General features: G+C 45.2%; 1 protein-coding gene and 1 pseudogene across 1 annotated transcript in view; one reads left to right on the forward strand and one right to left on the reverse strand.

Moving 5' to 3' along the window:
- The window catches only part of RAB3B (RAB3B, member RAS oncogene family), a 74225-nt gene extending 52866 nt beyond the window's left edge, over positions 1-21359 (reverse strand). The window contains exons 1-2 of the mRNA XM_032160836.2: positions 21197-21359; positions 7335-7562 (exon numbers count right to left, since the gene is read on the reverse strand). Of these exons, the coding sequence (XP_032016727.1) occupies positions 7335-7562 (228 nt within the window). The 5' untranslated portion in view covers positions 21197-21359. The remainder of the gene's footprint in view (positions 1-7334; positions 7563-21196) is intronic.
- On the forward strand, positions 11231-11577 carry LOC116473153 (small ribosomal subunit protein eS26-like; annotated as a pseudogene).
- Positions 21360-21608: the final 249 nt, after the last annotated feature.

The following is a 21608-nucleotide window of genomic DNA, read 5'->3' on the forward strand; positions in this document are numbered from 1 at the left end:
TATGGGCTAATTATAGCCAGCGGCCCACATTGGCCTATGACTGGGTTTGTGTGTCTTTCTGACTCCAGAGTAAAGTATTAGCAAGCCGCACTTGCCGGAAGACTTTAGCCATGGCTTTATCCTCACTTTTATGAGTAATAAGGCTTTTTTTTTCCCATTACTCCCCATCTCTCTGACTCCTGCATCTATTTCTCAATGGGTTTAGGTGGGGAAGAAAAGGAATGCTATTTATCAATCTCCCTAGAACCTTAATAAAAACTACGATTTGTTGAGTGTTTACTCTGTGCCATGCACTATGTTAGTGCTTTATATATATTATGTATGTATGTCTTTAGCTACACTAAGAGCTTTTAAATCATCACCAGCACAGCAACAGATCCAACTAGAGGCCACTTACTGCTGGGTGCTGTTGCACTCAGTCTCTACAAGAAATACAAAATTTAGTCAGGCATGGCATAGCCAGGCACACCTGTAGTTCCAGCTACTAGGGAGGCTGACGTGGGAGGATCACCTGAAGCCAGGAGGCAGAGGTTCCAGTGAGCTGAGATCGCACCACTGTACTCCAGCCTGGGAAACAGAGTTAGACCCTATCTCAAAACAAACAAACAAAAACTAGAATCCAGGACCCAGAGTCCTAGGTGAGCTCAGTCCTCTGGATTTTTCTCTTGATCAGCACCAGACAGCTTCTGCAATGGGCCCCACATAGAGATGGTGGAAGCCCCCTCCGCTCTTCTATTCCCACAGGTCTCCAGGGGTTGCTTGGCAACCAGGACCCAGCAATAAGTAGCCTCTAGTTGGATCCGTTGCTGTGGAGTTACCAAGTCTCCTCTCACACCTGTGCATGCTCTCGCTCCCTAACAATGAGGCTTCTCTGCTATCCATACCTCCCCAGTAAGACTTTCTTGTCTGATCCACAATCATTAACTTCTCAGGAAACAAAGGGAGCTCTCAGGGACCTTTGCGGTGAAGGGCTCCAGGCAATAAGGCACTCCCAAGACCCTCATCCCCCAAAGATGACAGAAATTCCTATTGTGGGTGGCCCTGCTCAGCAATGCTCATAACCTCCTCTTCTTGTGTCTAGAATCCCCTAAGAGAGATCAAATGGGCTGGAGGAATTTAACTGAACACTTCATACTGTGCCAGTGAGTCACTAAATGCTGTTCCAACACTGGAACCACAGATGGAAAACCTCAGGCCGGGCGCGGTGGCTCACACCTGTAATCCCAGCACTTTGGGAGGCCGAGGCAGGCGGATCATGAGGTCAGGAGAATGAAACCACCCTGGCTAACACGGTGAAACCCCGTCTCTACTAAAAATACAACAACAACAAAAAAAAATTAGCCGGGCTTGGTGGCGGGCACCTGTAGTCCCAGCTACTCAGGAGACTGAGGCAGGAGAATGGTGTGAACCCAGGAGGTAGAGCTTCCAGTGAGCCAAGATTGCGCCACTGCACTCCAGGCTGGGTGACAAAGCGAGACTCCGTCTCAAAAAAAAAAAAAAAAGAAAGCAACCCAGTGACCCCTTCCATGTGGACCCAAAGGTAGAGAAAGGAAGGAACCCATTATTTATTGCATTCCCCAGACACAATATTATGTTATCATATTTAGGCCCCCTCACCACCAGCAAACCTGTGAGGCTTTTACAGTTGAAGACATTAACTATTCATAAAAATGAAATGATTTATCAAAGCTCACAAAACCAAAAAAAAAAAATCACAAAATTTTTGTGTACAGAAGTGATATGTATAAACACACATAAATGTTCCCCCTTTCCCTTTACAATGAAAGCAGTCTCCCCCTATCCTCGGGGGATAAGTTCCAAGACCCTCAGTGGATGCCTGAAACCTCAGATAGTACCTAATCCTATACAGTATACATTATGCTTTTTCTTTTTTCTTTTTTTTTTTTTTTTTGAGATGGAGTCTCGCTCTGTCACCTAGGCTGGAGTGCAATGGCGCAATCTTGGCTCACTGCAACTTCTGCCTCCCAGGTTCAAGCAATTCTCCTGCATCACCCTCCTGAGTATCTGGGATTACAGGTGCCTGCCACCACACCCAGCTAATTTTTTGTATTTTTAGTAAAGGCGGGGTTTCACTATGTTGGCCAGGCTGGTCTCGAACTCCTGACCTCATGATCTGCCCGCCTCAGCCTCCCAAAGTGCTAGGATTACAGGCGTGGGCCACTGCACCCAGACCACACTGTGCTTTTTCAATTTCATAACTACGATGGCTACTGAGTGGCTAATGGGCAGATAGCAGATACAGCATGGATATGCTGGACAAAGGGATCATTCACGCTCTGGGCAGGACAGAGCAAGACAGTGCAATATTTCATCATGCTACTCAAAACAGCGTGCAATTTAGGCCAGGCACGGTGGGTCACGCCTGTAATCCCAGAGGTTTGGGAGGCCGAGGTAGGCGGATCACTTGAGGACAGAAGTTCGAGACAAGCCTGGCAAACATGGTGAAACCCCATCTCTACTAAAAATACAAAAATTAGCCGGGTGTGGTGGTGTACGCCTGTAATCTCAGCTGCTCCGGAAGCAGGAGAATTGCTTGAACCCGGGAGGCAGAGGTTGCAGTGAGCTGAGCTCATGCCATTGCACTCCAGCCTGGGCGACAGAGTGAGACTATCTCCAAAAAAAAAAAAAAAAAAAAGAACAGTGTGCAATTTAAAATTTATTAGCTTATTTCTAGAATTTTCTGTTTAGTATGTTCAGATCTAGAAGACCCCAAGTAACTGAAATCTTGGAAAGTGAAACCAAGGATAAGAGGGGACAGTAATTGATCATCAAATTCTGTAAATTCTAGTTCCAAATCTTTCTCCTCATTTCCATCCCTTATGTCATTTTGTCATTGTTAGCATTATGGACTGAATGTCTATGGCCTCCCAAAATTTGTATGAAGCCCTAGATAGTACCCAATCCTATACAGTATACACTGTGCTTTTTCTTTTCTTTTTCTTTCTTTTTTTTTTTTTTTTGAGATGGAATCTCGCTCATCCCTCAGTGTGCTTGTATTTGGAGATGAGGCCTCAAAGGAAGTAATCGAAGTTAAATGATGTCATAAGATGAGTTCCTGATCCAACAGAATTCGTGTCATTATAAGAAGAGACACCAAAGAGTTTGCACTATCTCTTCCCCTTGCCCATGCACCAAGGAAAGCCCACAAGAACACAGAGTGGGAAGGCAGCCTGAGGGGAGAGCTCTCATCAGACATCAACCCTACTGGCACCTTGATCTTAGACTTCCAGTCTCCAGACTGTGAGAAAATTAATTTCAACTGTATTTTGTTATGGCAGCCAGAGCAGAATAATACACTTAGTTCAGCCCCATACAATTTACCCAAGCCCTTGCTTGCTTGCTTGCTTCCTTTCTTTTATAGCTGGTCACTACTATATTTGTTTATTAACTTTTAGATAGCTTTATGAGGTATAATTGATACACAAAAAAATACACTTACTTAATGTATACAATTTGATGAGTTTGGATCCAAAACCCTGGTTTCTTTGCCTCATTTCCATCTACCCTTCAAACTGAAGCCAGGAATTTTTCTAAAATGCAGATCTAACTTGTTTAAACCCTTCTATGGCTCCCCAGTGCCTATGGTGGTGGTCTCCAACTTGTATCCCTTTAAGTAAGAAAAATGTAGGTACAGCATGCACAGTATATGTGTATTCCTTAGATTATATATCTATATGTCTACTTCTATACACAAAAGATATTAAAATATATAAAATTAAAATAAACAATATTTAAATGTTTAAAATCTAATGTATTCATGAATAGTCCAGAAAACTTTATTTTTTGCTGCATAAAAGCACATACATACACATAAAAACCCTTTGCTAATTTCCCTTCAGCAAAAGCAATGAGATTGACCATGTCATCTATGGCTATACCACCCTGAACGTGCCCAATATCATCTGATCTCGGAAGCTAAGAGGGGTTGGGCCTGGTTAGTACTTGGATGGGAGATCGACTATGTCGGATCTAATTAGATTATCATTGATTTTACCTCGAAACGTGGCTGACAATGAACTTGTGTTGGGGGTTGGAAAAACATCAGTTCAGCCATTTTCTTTATGCTCACTTGGGTTCACTATAATCTTCTAGTATAGTCTTCAATCAGAGGTTTCTTTATAGGACTCTTTAAAAGCCACATATCCATTATGAGGTTTCATTTAGTTAAAACTAGACCATGTAATCAATAAATCCACTTAACCAGGCACAAGAAAACCACAAAAGCTCACAATTGGCTGAACATAAACAAAGAAGTGAGTCAGTCCACTGTCAACCCCTCAGAAGGGCAGAATGCCTCCTCTTATCTCAAGAATTTTTGAGTGTAGGCTATCTGACCATCTGATATGAGGGTCAAACAAAGACACTTCTGTCAATCCACATAGTAAATATCAATAAAAAATATCTTATGTTCAAAGATTAAAAGTAAGCTCTAATAATTTCTTCAGTTCCCTAAGGAATCAATCATGAATACTCTGACCGATGACAAGAACTTTCTGTTTGCTGTGGAAGATCTCTTTGACCCCCAATCTGTCACCTATAGCCGCTCCAGCAAATTTCTCTCAGCACCCATTCTCTGCTCTTTCACAACCTTGATCCAGTTTTACTGTATTGCTCACCACGCCCCAAATATTCTGTGCTCTCACATCCCCCTGTGCACGAACTGCAAGGATGAGATCAAATAACACAAGTGAAAGCACCTGGCACCTAATAGGTGCTTTTAGTAAATGCGTGTTGACTTTCACCTCAAGCTAGTTAAACTAAGTGGTTCTACAATGTTAGCCAGCCACAAAACCACCTGGAAAACTTGTTATAGCACAGATGGTTGTCACTCACCCACCAGAGTTTCTGACTCAATAGTTCTGAGGTGGGCCTGAGAATTTGCATTTCTAGCAAATTCCAAGGTGATGCTGATGCCATGGGTCTGGGAATCAGTGAACTAGACGACCCGTATAGCTTCTTCTATTTCTAATGATCTCTGAATCCTCAATGCCTTTAATAGAGAGCAAATGAACAAAGTGAACTTTTATCCCTATATAATATTTGACATTATCATGAAGGGAAATATGAACTCTATAATACCTCAGATGCACAGTGTAGAGAAAAGAGCACATACTTTTGAATCAGAAGATCTTGTTGAAATCCCACTTTATAGCAGTGTCGTTGACCTAAGGCAAGTTAACAAATCTCTGAGTTTCTTATTCTACAAAACAGGAGTGTATTAAAGTCGTACCTACTTCATAGTGTTAATTGTGAGATAGAATATGGGAAATATATAATTTGTAAAAAGAAAAGTACTATATACAGACTGCCCCAATAAGATATATGCATAATGTATTAATGTACATTTAACACGTAGAATAGAAAGATAATAAATAATATATGTTTTGGCTGGGCGTGGTGGCTCACAACTGTAATCCCAGCACTTTGGGAGACCAACACGGGTGGATCACCTGAGGTCAGGAGTTCAAGATCAGCCTGGTGAACATGGTGAAACCCCATCTTTACTGAAAATACAAAAATTAGCCAGGCGTGGTGGCACACGCCTATAATTGAAGCTACTTGGGGAGCTGAAGCAAGAGAATCGATTGAACCCAAGAGGTGGAAATTGCAGTGAGCCAAGATAGTGCCACTGCACTCCAGCTCAGGTGACAGAGTGAGACTCTGTCTCGAAAAAAAATAAAATAAAATAATAATAATACATGTTTTACATACTTTAAATCACAAATTTTCAAAATTTCCAATCCAGGTACTAATTCATTTTTGAAAACTATATGATCTACATGTTGCTATATCATCTAAAATATGTACATAATTTATTAGTACTATTGGCAGATACTAATAATAATAGTAGCTGTGGCAGCCAGCTTCCAAGATGGTCCCCAGTGATACTTTCCTCCCAATATCCACATTTTTGTGTAGGTTCCTCCCATGCTGAATCAGTGACCAACAGAACGCTGTAAGGCTAAGGCTAACTCATAAGAGACATTGCCACTTCCTCTGGCCTTTTACATCTCTCACTCTGGCAAAAGCCAGCTGCTACACAAATAAAGACACTTAAGCAGCTCTGTGAAGACACTCCAAGAGGCCAAATGGGAAAGAAGTAAGGCCTTCTGCCAACAGCTAGCACCAGATATGTGAGTGTGCAGTCTTAAGATCCTCCAGCCCCAGGCTAAGCACGGTGGCTCACACCTGTAATCCCAGCTCTTTGGGAGGCCGAGGTGGGCGGATCACGAGGTCAGGAGTTCAAGACCAGCCTGGCCAACAGCCTGGCCAACATGGTGAAACCCCATCTCTACTAAAAATACAAAAATTAACTGGGCATGGCGGCAGGCACCTGTAGAAGGCAGAAACACTTGAACCAGAGGCAGAGGTTGCAGTGACGAGATCATGTCACTGCACTCAACTGGCAAAGACAAACTCCTTAGATCCTCCAGCTCCAGTCTATGTTTCAGATGATTGCAACCCAAGCCAACATCTGGCTACACCTCATGAGGCCCAAACCACTCCCAAATGTTTGATCCACAGAAACTATGAGATAATTAATTATTATAGTTGTTTGACACTACCAATTTATTTATTTATTTATTTATTTATTTATTTATTTATTTGAGATGGAGTCTTGCTCCGTTGCCCAGGCTGGAGTGCCGTGGCATGATCATGGCTCACTGCAGCCTCGACCTCCTGGGCTCAAGCAATCCTTCCACCTCAGCCTCCCAAGTAACTGGGACTACAGGCGCCCACCACCATGTCCAGCTAATTTGTTTTATTTTTTTGTAGAGATGAGGTCTCACAATGTTGCCCAGTTTGGCACTATGAACTTATGAAGTGATTTGTTATACGACAGTAGATAACTGATACCATAGCTAACATTAGTGTGCATTTACTATGTTCCAGGAACTAAGCCAAGGACCTAAGGACCCAACAGCCTTATGATGTAGATGCTATTACAATCCCCAAAGAAGAAAGGGTGTCCAGAGAAGTTAAGCAATTCAGTCAACTTCCATGACTAGTAAGTGGTAGAAGCAGAATTTGAACCCAAGTCTCTAACTCCAAGCCCCAGTTTCTTGGTCACTCATTTAGACAAGCCAACATAAAACCTCCTGGAGAGTTAAACAGCAGAAGCAACTGAACCCCTGGAGGAGAGCAAACTTGTATAAAACTAGCAGAGGGTAGCCCAGGGGCCACACCTGAAACAGCATTAATGCCTGATGCTGTAAGGCCCAGAAGTTCCAAGCTGGCCCCACCTCTAAGCCCTTGTACTGGCAGGCCAGCCGCTTCTCAGGAAAATCCTGCCCAAGATTCCCGGGACTCACCCAGATCTGTAGTTTCACCCGCTTCTCGTGACGGTAGACTGTCTTCACCTTGAAGTCAATGCCCACAGTGCTAACGAAGGCTGGGGTGAACGTGTCATCAGCATAGCGGAAGAGGAAGGAGGTCTTGCCAACACTGCTGTTGCCAATGATAAGCAGTTTAAACATGTAGTCAAAATTCTGGTCAGAGGCATCTTTGACTCCAGTTTTACCATCCGTCACTGAAGCCATCTGCAAGAGAGACCTAGGGTCACTCAGGAACAGACCTTCAGTGTCACCCTGAGTCACCAACCTTCTAATGGTCACCCCATCATTCACACACTCACTCCTTACTCCAGCACCACTGAGGAAATGCACACTACTCAGAATCACCCTATCACTACATCTGCCCCAAATGTTGTCTCAGCACTGAGGTGGAACCCAGCTCCTCCCATTCATTCCTTCAGCAAATATTTACTGGGCACATTGATCTAGGGCAAGCCCTGTGCTGGGCATGGGGCTTACAAACATGAGTCAGACATGGTGCCTGACCTCTAGGTGGACAAAAACTAGAATAAAAGGTGGGTCAACACAGAGTAACAAAGCAGTAGATAAGTGATAATACAGAGGAGTCCTGGCTGAGGAAGTCCATGAGAAGCATCTCACCCAGCCTGGAGGCCCGGTGATCAAGGAGAGGCTCCTGGAGGAAGCAGCTCCTGAGCTATTTTGGGGAAAGAAAAAAAAAAAAAAGCCAAGAACAGCAAACACATGTACATCCAAGGAAAGACTCAGTAAAGGGCTATCATTCTCTTGCTTTAAAAACTTTTATGACTCAGGAGGCTGAGGTGGGAGGATCACTTGAGCCCAGGAGTTCGACGCTGCAGGGAGCCATGATCATGCCACTGAATGCCAGCCTGGGTAGCAGAGCAAGACCTCATCTCTAAAAAATAAAATAAATAAAAAATAGAAACTTTCATGGCTTTCCACAGCTCTAAAGATCAAGTCCAAACTGTTCAACTTGACAAATAACCAACTAACCAAAGAGCCAATTCTCTAAACTATTTTCCCATACCCCTTCTCTTTACCAACCTGTGCTTCCCTTAGATCTAATTACACACTTTACGCCAAATAAGCCACATTATTCCTTGCCTTTGTCCCTTTATACATGTATTCCTTCTGCCTAGAATTCTCTTTTCCTCCTAACAAACTCCTACCCATCCTTGGAGGTCCAGGTCAAGTGCCAGCTTCCCTGTGCTCCCAGAACACTGTAACAGCCCTTGTATCACTTCAGCACTGTTGGAATGAGCATCTGGGCCTTAACGGACTTCATTCCTACATGTCTGGCTTCCAGCCTGAATCCTAGCACATAATAAGCACTCAGAAAATGTGTGCTGAATTCATCACAGTCACTTCATCACTCTGGGGCTCAATCTCATCTGGAAAATGGGGAGAACAATCCACCCGGCTCTTCTCACAGGGCTATCACAGGACTCAAATGAGATAACAATGGATGAAACCATTATCAACTGGTAAATTCCACACAGGTGTGAACATATGTCCTTATTATTCCAAAGCCTTCAAAGCCTAGGTCCTTTATTTGTTCACTCATTCATTCAGTAAATATTTAATACATGCCAGGCCTTTCCTGAGACCCCAGCCTCCTCAGTTCTGTCACCATCTGCTTTCCTAGAACACCCGAATCTGAACTCCATAATTCAGCACTTGGTCACATGGTCTTATTTAAGTCTTTTTTTTTTTTTTTTTTTTCTTGAGACGGAGTCTCGCTCTGTCGCCCAGGCTGGAGTGCAGTGGCGCAATCTCGGCTCACTGCAAGCTCCGCCTCGGGTTCACGCCATTCTCCTGCCTCAGCCTCTCCGAGTTGCTGGGACTACAGGCGCCCGCCACCACGCCCGGCTAATTTTTTGTATTTTTAGTAGAGACGGGGTTTCACCGTGGTCTCGATCTCCTGACCTCGTGATCCGCCCGCCTCGGCCTCCCAAAGTGCTGGGATTAGAAGCGTGAGCCACCGCGCCCAGCCTATTTAAGTCTTTAATTGCTTCTCCTATGTCTTGGAAGCCTCAGGTACCCTTCTTCTCCACCTGAAATCTCCCCTTCTTCTCAGCACAAGGGTACCCAGGTGGCTGGATGAGTGGTCAGAGGAAGGTGGGAGGACAGCATTCAAGTGTGATGGTGTCTGGGTTTTCATTCTTTTTAGGAATTCCTGCTTTTTTCCCCAAGGGCAAAGAAAGGGCATGAGGCTGGTGGGTGTGGCTCTTTGGGCCTCTCAGGTGAGCTGTAAGGATAAGGAGCTGATTAACGCAGGTTTAAAGCTCTCTTGAAGAAAAGTTAGACGAATATGTAAGATTGTTAGCAGCCTTTTAATAAAAGTTCCTTGCATATGTCACCACTGGACCCCTGTGGTCTCTGTTATTCCTTCCCTTTGTTCCCAGCTCTCAATCCTTATCTGAGACTCTAAGTTACATCCCTGTATCAATCTGTCCCATGACAAGACTCACTAGGCAAGTGTGGAACATGCCCAGGACACTTGGAGACTGAGGCATAGCACTTACATGGAGGAAGAAAGTGAGGTTGGAAGGGAGGGTGCCATTGGCTGCTTAAACTGTCTCACAGCCTTAACTTTTCAGCTTTTCATGGTACTAGGTGCAAAGGCTGTTGCAAGAACTTGCCATGTAAAGGCATTATGGTTTTTTTGTTTTTTGTTTTTTGTTTTGAGATGGAGTCTTGCTCTTTCGCCCAGGCTGGAGTGCAGTGGCACAATCTCGGCTCACTGCAACCTCTGCCCCGAGTTCAAGCGATTCTCCTGTCTCAGCCTCCCAAGTAGCTGGGATTACAGGCATCTGCCACCATGCCTAGTTAATTTCTGTATTTTTAGTAGAGACGGGGTTTTGCCATGTTGGCCAGGCTGGTCTCAAACTCCTGACCTCAGGTGATCCACCTGCCTCAGCCTCCCAAAGCGCTAGGATTACAGGCGTGAGCCACCACACCTGGCCACATTATGCTTTTTCTACATTAAAACAAGGGAAGCAACCACAACAACCTCACACCATCCTCCACTCTGCTGCCTGTAAGTCATCTTTCTTTGTTTACAAGAGAAAATTTCCACTACGAATGTATTCATTATAAAAAATTTGAAAATTATATTATGCAAAAGTGTAAAAAAGAGAATTTAAAATTAACTGACGGCTGGGCGCAGTGGCTCACGCCTGTAATCCCAGCACTTTGGGAGGCCGAGGTGGATCACGAGGTCAGGAGATCGAGACCATCCTGGCTAACATGGTGAAGCCCCATCTCTACTAAAAATACAAAAAATTGGCCAGGGGTGGTGGCAGGTGTCTGTAGTCCCAGCTATAGGAGGCTGAGGCAGGAAAATGGTGTGAACCAGGGAGGCGGAGCTTGTAGTAAGCTGAGATCCAAGCCACTGCACTTCAGCCTGGGTGACAGAGCGAGACTCCGCCCCCCCAAAAAAAAATTAACTGACATCCCACCCACTCAGAAACTATGGCTGTTAACATTTTAGTGTATTTCCTCCAATATTTTTTCATACAAAAGAGTGCCACCTAAGGCCAGGTGCAGTGGCTCACACCTGTAATCCCAGCACTTTGGGAGGCCAAAGTGGGAGGATGGCTTCAGGCCAGGAGTTCAAGACCAGCCTGGGCAACATAGGGAGACCTCATTTCTACAAAAAGTAAAAAATCAGCCAGGCATGGTGGCACACATCTATAATCCCAGCTGCTTGGGAGGCTGAGGCAGGAGTATTATTTGAGCCCAGAAATTTGAAGGTGCAGTAAGCCATGATTGTGCCACTGCACTCCAGCTTGGGCAACAGAGAAAGACTGTCTCTACCAAAAAAAAAAAAAAAAAAAAAAAAAAACCTCCTCTCTCCAGTCCGTGCCTCCAAGATGACAAAGAAAAGAAGGAACAACGGTCGTGCCAAAAAGGCCCGCAGCCACGTGCAGCCTATTCACTGCATGAACTGTGCCCAATGTGTGCCCAAGGACAAGGCCATTAAGAAATTCGTCATTCGAAACATAGTGGAGGCCACAGCAGTCAGGGACATTTCTGAAACGAGCGTCTTCGATGCCTATGTGCTTCCCAAGCAGTATGTGAAGCTACATTACTGTGTGAATTGTGCAATTCACAGCAAAGTAGTCAGGAATCGATCTCGTGAAGCCCACAAGGACCAAACACCCGACCCTGATTTAGACCTGGGGGTGCTGCCCCACGACCCCCACCAAAGCCCATGTAAGGAGCTGAGTCCTTAAAGACTGAAGATGGACTATTCTCTGGAGAAAAATAAAATGGAAATTGTACTTAAAAAAAAAGCAATCTATTTTAATATTATATTTTATTTGTTAATTTAAAAGGTAATACACACTTATGGAAAATAATTCAAGTATATCCTACTTGCAAGTATTACCTTTTTTACCAGCTGTAGTTCAATTATTATTATTATTATTTTATTTTATTTTATTTTGAGACAGGGTCTCACTCTGTTGCCCAGGCTGGAGTGCAGTGGCGCTACCTTGGCTCACTACAGTCTTGATCTCCTGGGCTCAAGCAATCCTCTTACCTCAGCCTCCCGAGTAGCTGGGACTACAGGCATGTGCCACCATGCCCAGCTAATTTTTGTACTTTTTGTAGAGATGGGGTTTCACCATGTTGTCCAGGCTGGTCTCAAACCGGGATCAAGTGATCTGCCCTCTGTGGTCTCCCAAAGTGCTAGAATTACAGGCGAGAGCCACCACACCCAGCTGCATTATTTTCTTAATTCCTGGCATAAAATACGAGTAATATGAAACCTACAGGTTTACACTGAAAAGTAAGTCTTGCTTCCATCTCTGATTCTTGATCCAGTTCCCCTCCCCAGAGGCATACATGTTATCAATTTATATATCCTTCAGAGATAGCCCTTGCATATATAAGCAAAGAGACCTATTTATACTTTTTATTTCTATATAAATAACATACCGTGCATTCTAGTCTATACCTTCTATGCATATTGTAATAGCTGACATCATATGCACAAGGTATAGGCTAGAATATATGGTATGTTATCATTTAGCAAATCACTTAAATTTTAAAAGTACAATCATGAACCGCATAACAACATTTCAGTCAATGACAGACCACATGTACAATGGTGGTCCCATAAGATTATAACGGAGCTGAAAAATTCCTATTGCCTAGTGACATAGTAGCCATGGTAACGTTGTAGCACAACACGTTACTCACATATTTGTGTTGATGCTGGCGTAAACAAACCTACTGCATTGCCAGTTGTATAAAAGTATAGCACATACAATTATGTGCTATACATAATACTTGATATTGATAATAAATGACTACGTTACTGGTTTCTGTATTTACTTACTACACTTTTTATTGTTATTTTAGAGTGTACTTTTTCTATTTATATTTAATATTTTTTTAAAAGTTAACAGTAAAACAGCCTCAGGCAGGTCCTTCAGGAGGTATTCCAGAAGAAGACATTGCCATTAAGAGATGAGAGCTCCATGCCTATTATTGCCCCTGAAGACCTTCCAGTGGGACAAGATGTGGAAATGGAAGGCAGTGATATTGATGCTCCTGGACCCTGTGTAGGCCTAAGCTCATGTGTGTATTTGTGTCTTCCTTTTTAACAAAATAATTTTAAACATAAATTTAAAAACTAAGGAAGAAAATAAAGAAAAGGCCAGGTTCAGTGGCTCATGCCTATAATCCCAACACTTTGGGAGGCCAAGGTGGGAGGATCGCTCAAGCCAAGGAGTTTGAGGCTGCAGTGACCCATGATTGTACCACTGCATTCCAATCCAGGTGACACACTGAGCCTTCATCTCAAAAAAGGCCATACAGTGTATTTGTGCTTTAAGCTAAGTGTTATTATAAAAGAGTCTATGGCTGGGCATGGTGGCTCAGACCTGTAATCCCAGACTTTGGGAGGCTGAGGCAGGCGGATCACTTAAGGTCAGGAGTTCGAGACCAGCCTAGCCAACATGGTGAAACCCCATCTCTACTAAAAATACAAAAATTAGCCGGGCGTGGTGGTGTGCGCCTGTAATCCCAGCTACTCAGGAGACTCAATCTCAAAAAACAAAAAAAAAATTAATAAAAAAATAAAAGAGTCTAAGAGGTTTTAAAATTTTTTTAAGTTTATAAAGTTTAAAAAGTTATAGTAAGCCAAAGTTAATTTATTATTGGAGAAACATATTTTTAAATAAATTTAGTGTAGCCTAAGTGTAGAGTGTTTATAAAGTCTCCTATAGTGTATGGTAATGTCCTAGGCCTTCACATTCACTCACCACTCACTCACTGACTCCCCCAGAGCAACTGCCGGCCCTGCAAGCTCCATTCATGGTAAGTGTCATACATAGGTGTACCATTTTTTATCTCTTATACCATATTATCGCTGGGTGCAGTGGCTCACACCTGTAATCCCAGCACTTTGGGAGGCCAAGGTGGGTGGATCACTTGAGGTCAGGAGATAGAGACCAGCCTGGCCAACATGATGAAACTCTGTCTCTATTAAAATACAAAAAATTAGCCAGGCATGGTGGCAGATACCTGTAATCCCAGCTACTCGGGAGGCTGAGGTTGCAGTGAGCTGAGATTGCACCACTGCACTCCAGCTTGGGTGACAGAGCCAGACTCGGTCTCAAAAAAAAAAACAAAAAAAAAACCATTATATTTTTACTGTACCTTTTCTATGTTTAGATGTGTTTAGATACACAAATACTTACCACTGTGTTACAATTGCCTGCTATATTCAATACAGTAACATGCTGTACAGGTTTGTAGCCTAGGAGCAATAGGCTATCTATTCCATATAGACTATGTGTATAGTAAGCTATACCATATACCATATAGGTTTGTGTAAGTATACTCTATGATGCTCATACAACTATGAAATCGGCTGACACATTTCTCAGAACATATCCTTGTCATTAGCAATGCAAGACTGTACTTCAATAATTCCAAAAGTACTACAAAAGTATGAGATTTTGAGGCCAGGCGCAGTGGCTCAGGCCCATAATCCCAGGACTTTGTGAGGCCGAGGCAGGCAGATCATTTGAGCTCAGGAGTTTGAGATCAGCCTGGCCAACATGGTGAAATCCAGTCTCTACTAAAAATACAAAAATTCGCCGGGCGTGGTGGTGCACACCTGTAATTCCAGCTAGTCAGGAGGCTGAAGCACAAGAATTGCTTGAACCCAGGAGGCAGAGGCTGCAGTGAGTCAAGATCGCACAACTACACTCCAGTCTGGGTGACAGAGCAAGACACTGTCTCAAAAAGAAAAAAAAAAGAAAAGTATGGGCTGGGCTCGGTGGCTCATGCCTGTAACCCCAGCACTTTGGAAGGCTGAGGCGGGTGAATCATGAGGTCAGGAGTTCGAGACCAGCCTGGCCAACATGGTGAAATCCCATCTCTACTAAAAATACAAAAAATTAGCTGGGCGTGGTGGCGGCCGCCTGTAATCCCAGCTACTCTGGAGGCTAAGGCAGGAGAATCACTTGAACCTGGGAGGCGGAGGTTACAGTGAGCGGAGATTGTGCCACTGCACTCCAGCCCAGGCAACAGTGGAGACTCTCTAATTAAAAAATATATATATATATGAATGAGACTTTGAAAACTCTAAAAAAAAAAATCATTTCAGTTGACTACATTATATTCCATCCTATAGATGTGTCATAAGACCAATTCTTTTTTTTTTTTTTTTTTTGAGATGGAGTCTTGCTCTGTCACCCTGGCTGGAGGGCAATGGCACAATCTTGGCTCACTGCAACCTCCACCTCCTGGGTTCAAGCGATTCTCCTGTCTCAGCCTCCCAAGTAGCTGGGACTACAGGTGCTCACCATCACACTGGCTAATTTTTGTATTTTTAATAGAGACGGGGTTTCACCATGTTGACCCAGCCAGATCAATTATTTAATGTTGTCACTCTCTTTAGGAAGTTGTTTTTAAGTTGTTTTTCTACTCTTAATTATTATATGTGAAACTGCAGTGAACATTTCTTTACATAAATTTTTGTAAATTTTCCTAATTACTTCCTTGAGAGAGATTCCTTGAAGTGGAATTGCTGGTCAAAGAGTCACTTTACTAAAACATAAATGTGATCTTTACCACAATTTCATATCCTTTATCTTCTTTTATCTCTAAATAAACCTGGGAAATAAAGCTGGAAAGACAGGGATTATTATTTCCATTTGATCAAGAAGGAAACTGAAAATGAGAAATTAAAAGGATTTGCCCAAATTTCACAGCTAACAGCCGAGACTAGACTTAGTACCCTGCAGTGTTATGAAAAAGTTTAAAATCAATGCTCTACCCCTCAGATGAATTCTTAGGTAAGTCATATTGCCTCTCTAAGCCACAGCACTTTTACCTTAAAATAGAGAAAATACCACCTACTTCACAGAGCTTGGTACAAACAGAATGAGTAGTACTATATGTAAACAGTCTGACACGGTTTGTCGGCCCATGGAGGTACTGAATACATATTATTTCACTGGCCCCTTTAATTCACTTCTGTAGGCAAATCTTGTTCAACTGTCCTCTCCCTGATTGTGGCTCCATTATTTGGGCCTGTTTTACAATTAACGGTTTGCTCTCTCTTCTGGATTCAAGGGGGCTTTATCCATCCTTACATCTGGTCAACGCTAGACCTATAGTAAATCCTTAGAGGGTGTTATGTCTTTCAAGAAACGCATATAGAGCATTTTTCAAGCGCCAGACTATCACTGTAAATGTCAGATTACCGGTCCTCATTTTTCTGATGTAGCCCAGCTTCACACTCTTAAACTGCTAGAATTAGAAGGGACTTTGGAGTAGTAGCTTTTTATTGTAACAAAAAGCCTAGCTACTGGGCCCAGCTTTCCCAGTAACTCAATGTGTAAACTTGGCCGAGTTACTTAAATTCTATGCCTCAGTGTCCTCATCTGACAATAATACCTACTTCACAAGGTGCTGTGAATTTTAAATAAGAGAACGTATATAAGTATGTTTCATACACTGTGCTGAGAAAAATACATGTAGCCTCGTGTAGAATCAGTGAGAAATTTGCCTGCTTTTATTAGCTATGACTGCCACAGATGTGAGACTAGGAAGTGATGGCAAGAGTAAAAAATTGTTTCAGTTCCCGATCTACCTCCGTTTATCTTACAGGTAAAAAAAAAAAAAAAAAAATTGAGGCTCTGCAAAGACAAGTGATTTGTCCAAGCTCACAGAGCAAGTCAGTTGGAGGGTCATGAATGGAACTTCTGTTACCTAATGGCTTCCAGGTTTGATGGGATTAAGGAAAACGAAAACCACAACAATTTTAGGGTGAATAAAGAAGCATCCTGGCTGGGCACGGTGGCTCATGCCTGTAATCCCAACACTTTGGGAGGCCAAAGTGGGAAAATCACTTGAGGCCAGGAGCTCAAAACCAGCCTGGGAAACATAGTGAGATTCCATTTCTATGAAAAAAAAAAATTTTTTTTTTTTTTTTGAGACAGAGTCTCATTCTGTTGCCCAGGCTGGAGTGCAGTGGCATGATCTCAGCTCACTACAAGCTCCGCCTCCCAGGTTCACGCCATTCTCCTGCCTCAGCCTCCAGAGTAGCTGGGACTACAGGTGCCCGCCACCACGCCCAGCTAATTTTTTGTATTTTTACTAGAGATGGGGTTTCACTGTGTTAGCCAGGATGGTCTCGATCTCCTGACCTTGTGATGTGCCTGCCTTGGCCTCCCAAAGTGCTGGGATTACAGGCGTGAGCCACTGCGCCCAGCCAAAAAAAATTTAAGTTAGCTGGATGTGGTGGTGTGCACCTGTAGTCCTTGCTACTTGGGAGGCTGAGGCAGGAAAATCACTTGAGTCCAGAGGTTCGAGGTTACAGTGAGCTATGATTGCACCACTGTATCCTAACCTGGGTGACAGAGTGAGACTCTATCTCTAAAAATAAAAATTAAAAAAAAGAAGCATCCCCAACATCCTGAGTGTCTTGCTGCCGTACTGTATTTGCCATACCACACTGTCAACATCTGCTTATGCACACACAGCATGGCTTTCCCAGTAGGTGGTGTGAGAACGGGGAGAGGCAGAGAGCTGAGTTCAGTTGGAAGGTTCATTCAGACGGAAGCCCCCAAGGGGATCTTCTTAGGAGGGGGCAGCCAGGGGCTACTCAGACATTTGGAAGACAGGCAAAAAGCATCCCAGCAGGCAGCTGCCTGAGGCAGATCTAAGCAGACAGGTCACTGCACAGTGGTGCGTGCAGAACTGCATTTGTAAGATAAGCATCAATCAAATCTTTCCTTTATTTTGTGACAGTCACATAAAATGATAGAGCTATCTCAGTGACAAGCAATACAGATGAAGGCCCAGGGACCATCTGGGAAGTCATCCCTGTCCCAGGCTGGGGGAAAGAAATGACTCCTCAAAGGGTGGCTGTGAAAAACAACCCTTTCAGTCTGATAGGCGGCAGAAATAAGCACCTAAGGAAGAAGCCAACTTCAGCCAGGAAACAGCGGGGAAGAGGAGGAGAGAGCCCTAAAATCCAGCGAGAAGAGATCAGCTCAATAAATGGAGTGAAGAAGTGAACAAAGGAACTTACCTTTTGTTGGGAAGAACATGAGACTTGAGTCCAAGAGACCTGGCATTTGAAAGATAAGCCCTGGCTCTTTCAGTGGTCCTGTAAACTTAGGCAAATCATTCTCCTGGCCTCAGTTTCCTTATCTATAAAAGGAGCTCATAAAATGGCTTCCTGGCAAAACTGTTGCAAGAATTAAAAGCTGTAGGCCGGGCGCGGTGGCTCACGCCTGTAATCCCAGCACTTTGGGAGGCCGAGGCGGGTGGATCACGAGGTCAGGAGATCGAGACCACGGATTTCCAAATCAAACAAACTAGATTCAGTTTCCAGGTCTATCATTTATTACCTATGAGACCTTGGCAAGAAATTTTACATGATTAAGACAGTTTCCTCGTTCATAAAACAAGTGTTGTTGGGAAAATTATAGGTAATGTGGGTAATACATCTAGAATAGTACAGTAATTTCTTGGTATAGGCAAGGGATTGGATACAGGACCCCCATATATACTGAAATCCATGCCTACTCAAGAACCACAGTTGGCCTAGTGGAACCCACCTAGACTAAAAGTTGGTCCTCTGAATATACAGACTTCACCTCCCTTCACTACTGTATTTTCTTCTCTTTTTCTTCTTTTTTAAGAGATGGGTGTCACTCTGTTTCCCAGGATGGAGTACAGTGGCCTGATCATAACTCACTGTAGCTTCAAGTTCCTGGGCTCAAGCAATCCTCCTACCTCAGCCTCCCAAATAGCTGGGATTACAGGTTCGAGCCACTGCGCTTGACCCACCATGGTATTTTTTTTTTTTTTTTTTTAATCAGTGTTTGGTTGAAAAAAAAAATTCGGGTGTAAGTGGACCTACACAGTTCAAACCCATGCTGTTCAAAGATAAACTGTATATGCAATATAGCAGGGGCTCAATAAATGTAATTCCCTGTCTTCCCACTTGGAGCATTTCAGTGAGAATAAGAAGGGAGTTGGGCAAATGTGGACCTCATCCTCCTCCTTTAAGCCATACCCTACTTTTCTAATTCAATCTGTTTTTAGACCATTCCCCACTGCTGACCCATCACCACCTTCTCATTGTTTTCCCAGGTCTCCTAGAGCCACAGAAACAATATCACAATAGCTACCATTTATTGAGCACCTACTAAATGTCTAGCATTCTACAAGATGCTTTCAATGCATTCCATCTTGCACCAACAGATGCTTGATATTCATTTCCTTCCTCCTCCAGATTGGAAAGAGATAGCCATGGGTGTGTCCACTGACAAAACAGAGGAACACCTGCAGAATAACATCAGTGGCCTCTCTCTTCGTACATTGTTTTACAGTTTACAAAGTTCTTTTCGCCCACATTATCCTATTTGATTCTCACAACAATTCTTGAGAATGAAGAAATTGAGGCAGGAGCACAATTATTCATTCAATCAACATTCACCAAGCACCTACTATGTACCAGGCCCTGTGCTATACTTTAGGGAGATGGAGAGAAACCCTAGGAGCTTCAAGCTTAGAGGGGGAACCTATTTAAATATTTTGTATAGCTTACTGATGCCTCCATTCATGTCATAATCTTTAAGAAACTGAAGATCTGTTTCTTGGACTGGAGATGCTTTTAGATTTTTCCCTTTTCCCATACGGTTTCCTCTGATAGGAACACACTTTCCTCCACTGCTAGCTAAATCCTTCATGACCAGGAAGCCTTCCCCAACCCACCCACCTCCCTGTGCCTCTTCTCTGGCTCCCACAGGGCACCAGGGCTTTCCACTTCTATAGATAGGGCCTTTCACGGCTTTCATTGTCTTCCTCTGTTTACAGGCACAGAACAGGTGGACACCCACCTGTACACACACACACACACACACACACACACACACACACGTGTCCTCTCCTTTTACTGTCTCCCACCCCTTTCCATCTGGATTCCAGGAAGCTGGGGGAAGAGGGCCCATCTTGTTGTGTGTGTGTGTGTGTGTGTGTGTGTGTGTGTGTGTGTGTGTGTGTGTGTGTTTTGAGGGCCCATCTTTCTCCCACCTCCTCCACATCTCTCTTAGCTTCCAAAGGCTGCTGCCCTGCTCTCCCCAAAGTTGCTTCCACGCTTGGACTACAGAACAGAGTTGGATGACTTTTTTCTGTCCACGATTCTCTTGTTTTCTGTGATCCCCGGTGCCCGTGTAACAAGGTCCAGTGCCTGGGTCCCCTCCTTGGACTCCTGAGTGGCCAAGACACCGCTAGTGCGTGGACACCACTCCAGCCCCCATTATCTTTCCACCCTTACACCACAACCCACACCTGGCCTCCTCCCCAGCCTGACCCAGCACCCCACCACCCTATTTATACACTCAAAGTTCTGTCACGATTCCTCCACTTGCAGCCGCCAGACCCTACTCTATTCCAGAGCCTCCTCCCCACTCCTGACCAGAATATAGGCCCCTGTGTCCATTTCCAAGGCCACTTCCCTGTGTCTCCACCGGCTCCCTGCCCCCTTCCTCTGCAGCAGGGTAGACCCAACCTGGCCTCTCACCCTTCCATTCTCCCAAGCTTCCCGCCCCCAAGCCCCACCCCTCACCTTCCATCTACAGTTACCCCCACGCCGGTCCCCAGCCGGGCTCAACCTCCGACCCCAGCTATCCATACCCACATCCCCCATAAATGACCCTCTTTCTACCAGACATTGCCCTGCTGCCCTTCTCCATCCCAGCTATCCATACCCACATCCCCACCCCCTGACCCTCTCCTGACCAGACACTCCCCAACTGCCCAGTGCCCCTTCCCCTCGGCACCTCAGTCCCCTCCAGCTCCAAACGACCCCCGCCCAGCCAGTCCCCTCCCCTCAGCTCCTCACCTCCACGCCTCCCCCCGCACCCCCGCTCTAGCTCCCCAGTCCGCTCCCTTCAGCGCCCCCTTCGCTGCCCCTCGGCTGCCCGGTACCCCCTTTCCGCACAGCCCCTCTCCGCCCTCTTCGCAGCTCCTCCGCTCCCCACGCCCCCGTTTCCCCCCGCGATCCCTCACTGCCCTCGTTGCCCCCCATCTCTCCTCCCAGCCCCAGCGCCGTCTTTCTTGCTCCCCTCACGCCCTTGGAGCTCCCCCGGCTGCCCCCAAGGTCCGGGAGACCCCCTCGGCGCCCCCTCCCTAGGTGAGCCCCACCTCTGCCGCCGCGGAGCCCCCTCCCTCGCTCCTCCCCCGGCTTCCCTCCGCTGCCCCGCGCTCCTTCTCGGCGCCCGCTCTCGGTGCCCAGCGCCCCGCGCCGGGGATCGGTCCCTGATCCTCCGCGGGCGGGCTGCCGGGGCCGCGCCCCTTACCGCGGACTCCGAGTGCGGGACGACGGGTTCGCTCCCAAACGGTCGGCGGGACGGCAGGACCTGGCGGCGGGAGGGCGCGGAGGGGGCCGGGGCGGGGCGCTGCGGGATGGTCGGGTCCGGTCAGGTCCGGTCAGGTCCTCACAGTGGCGCCTGAGGGCTGGGGCTCCGGCTCCAGCGCGGCTCGGCTCCGGCCGCATCCAGGCCCCGCCCAAGGGCGGAGTCTGTGTTCGCCCCGCCCCGGCCCTCAACTCCTAGCAGGTGTAAGGAATCCGAGGTGACTCAGGACCTCCAGGTGCCCCATATCTGGGTGACTCTCGTGATTTATCTTAATTGTCATGCCTCGTTCCATTGACTGAACTTACTAGGGTAATTAGAGAGCTTTGATGATAATGTAGCTGATGATGGGTAGCAG

This window comes from Hylobates moloch, unplaced genomic scaffold (assembly GCF_009828535.3).
Source record: "Hylobates moloch isolate HMO894 unplaced genomic scaffold, HMol_V3 SCAFFOLD_8, whole genome shotgun sequence".
Taxonomy (NCBI): domain Eukaryota; kingdom Metazoa; phylum Chordata; class Mammalia; order Primates; family Hylobatidae; genus Hylobates; species Hylobates moloch.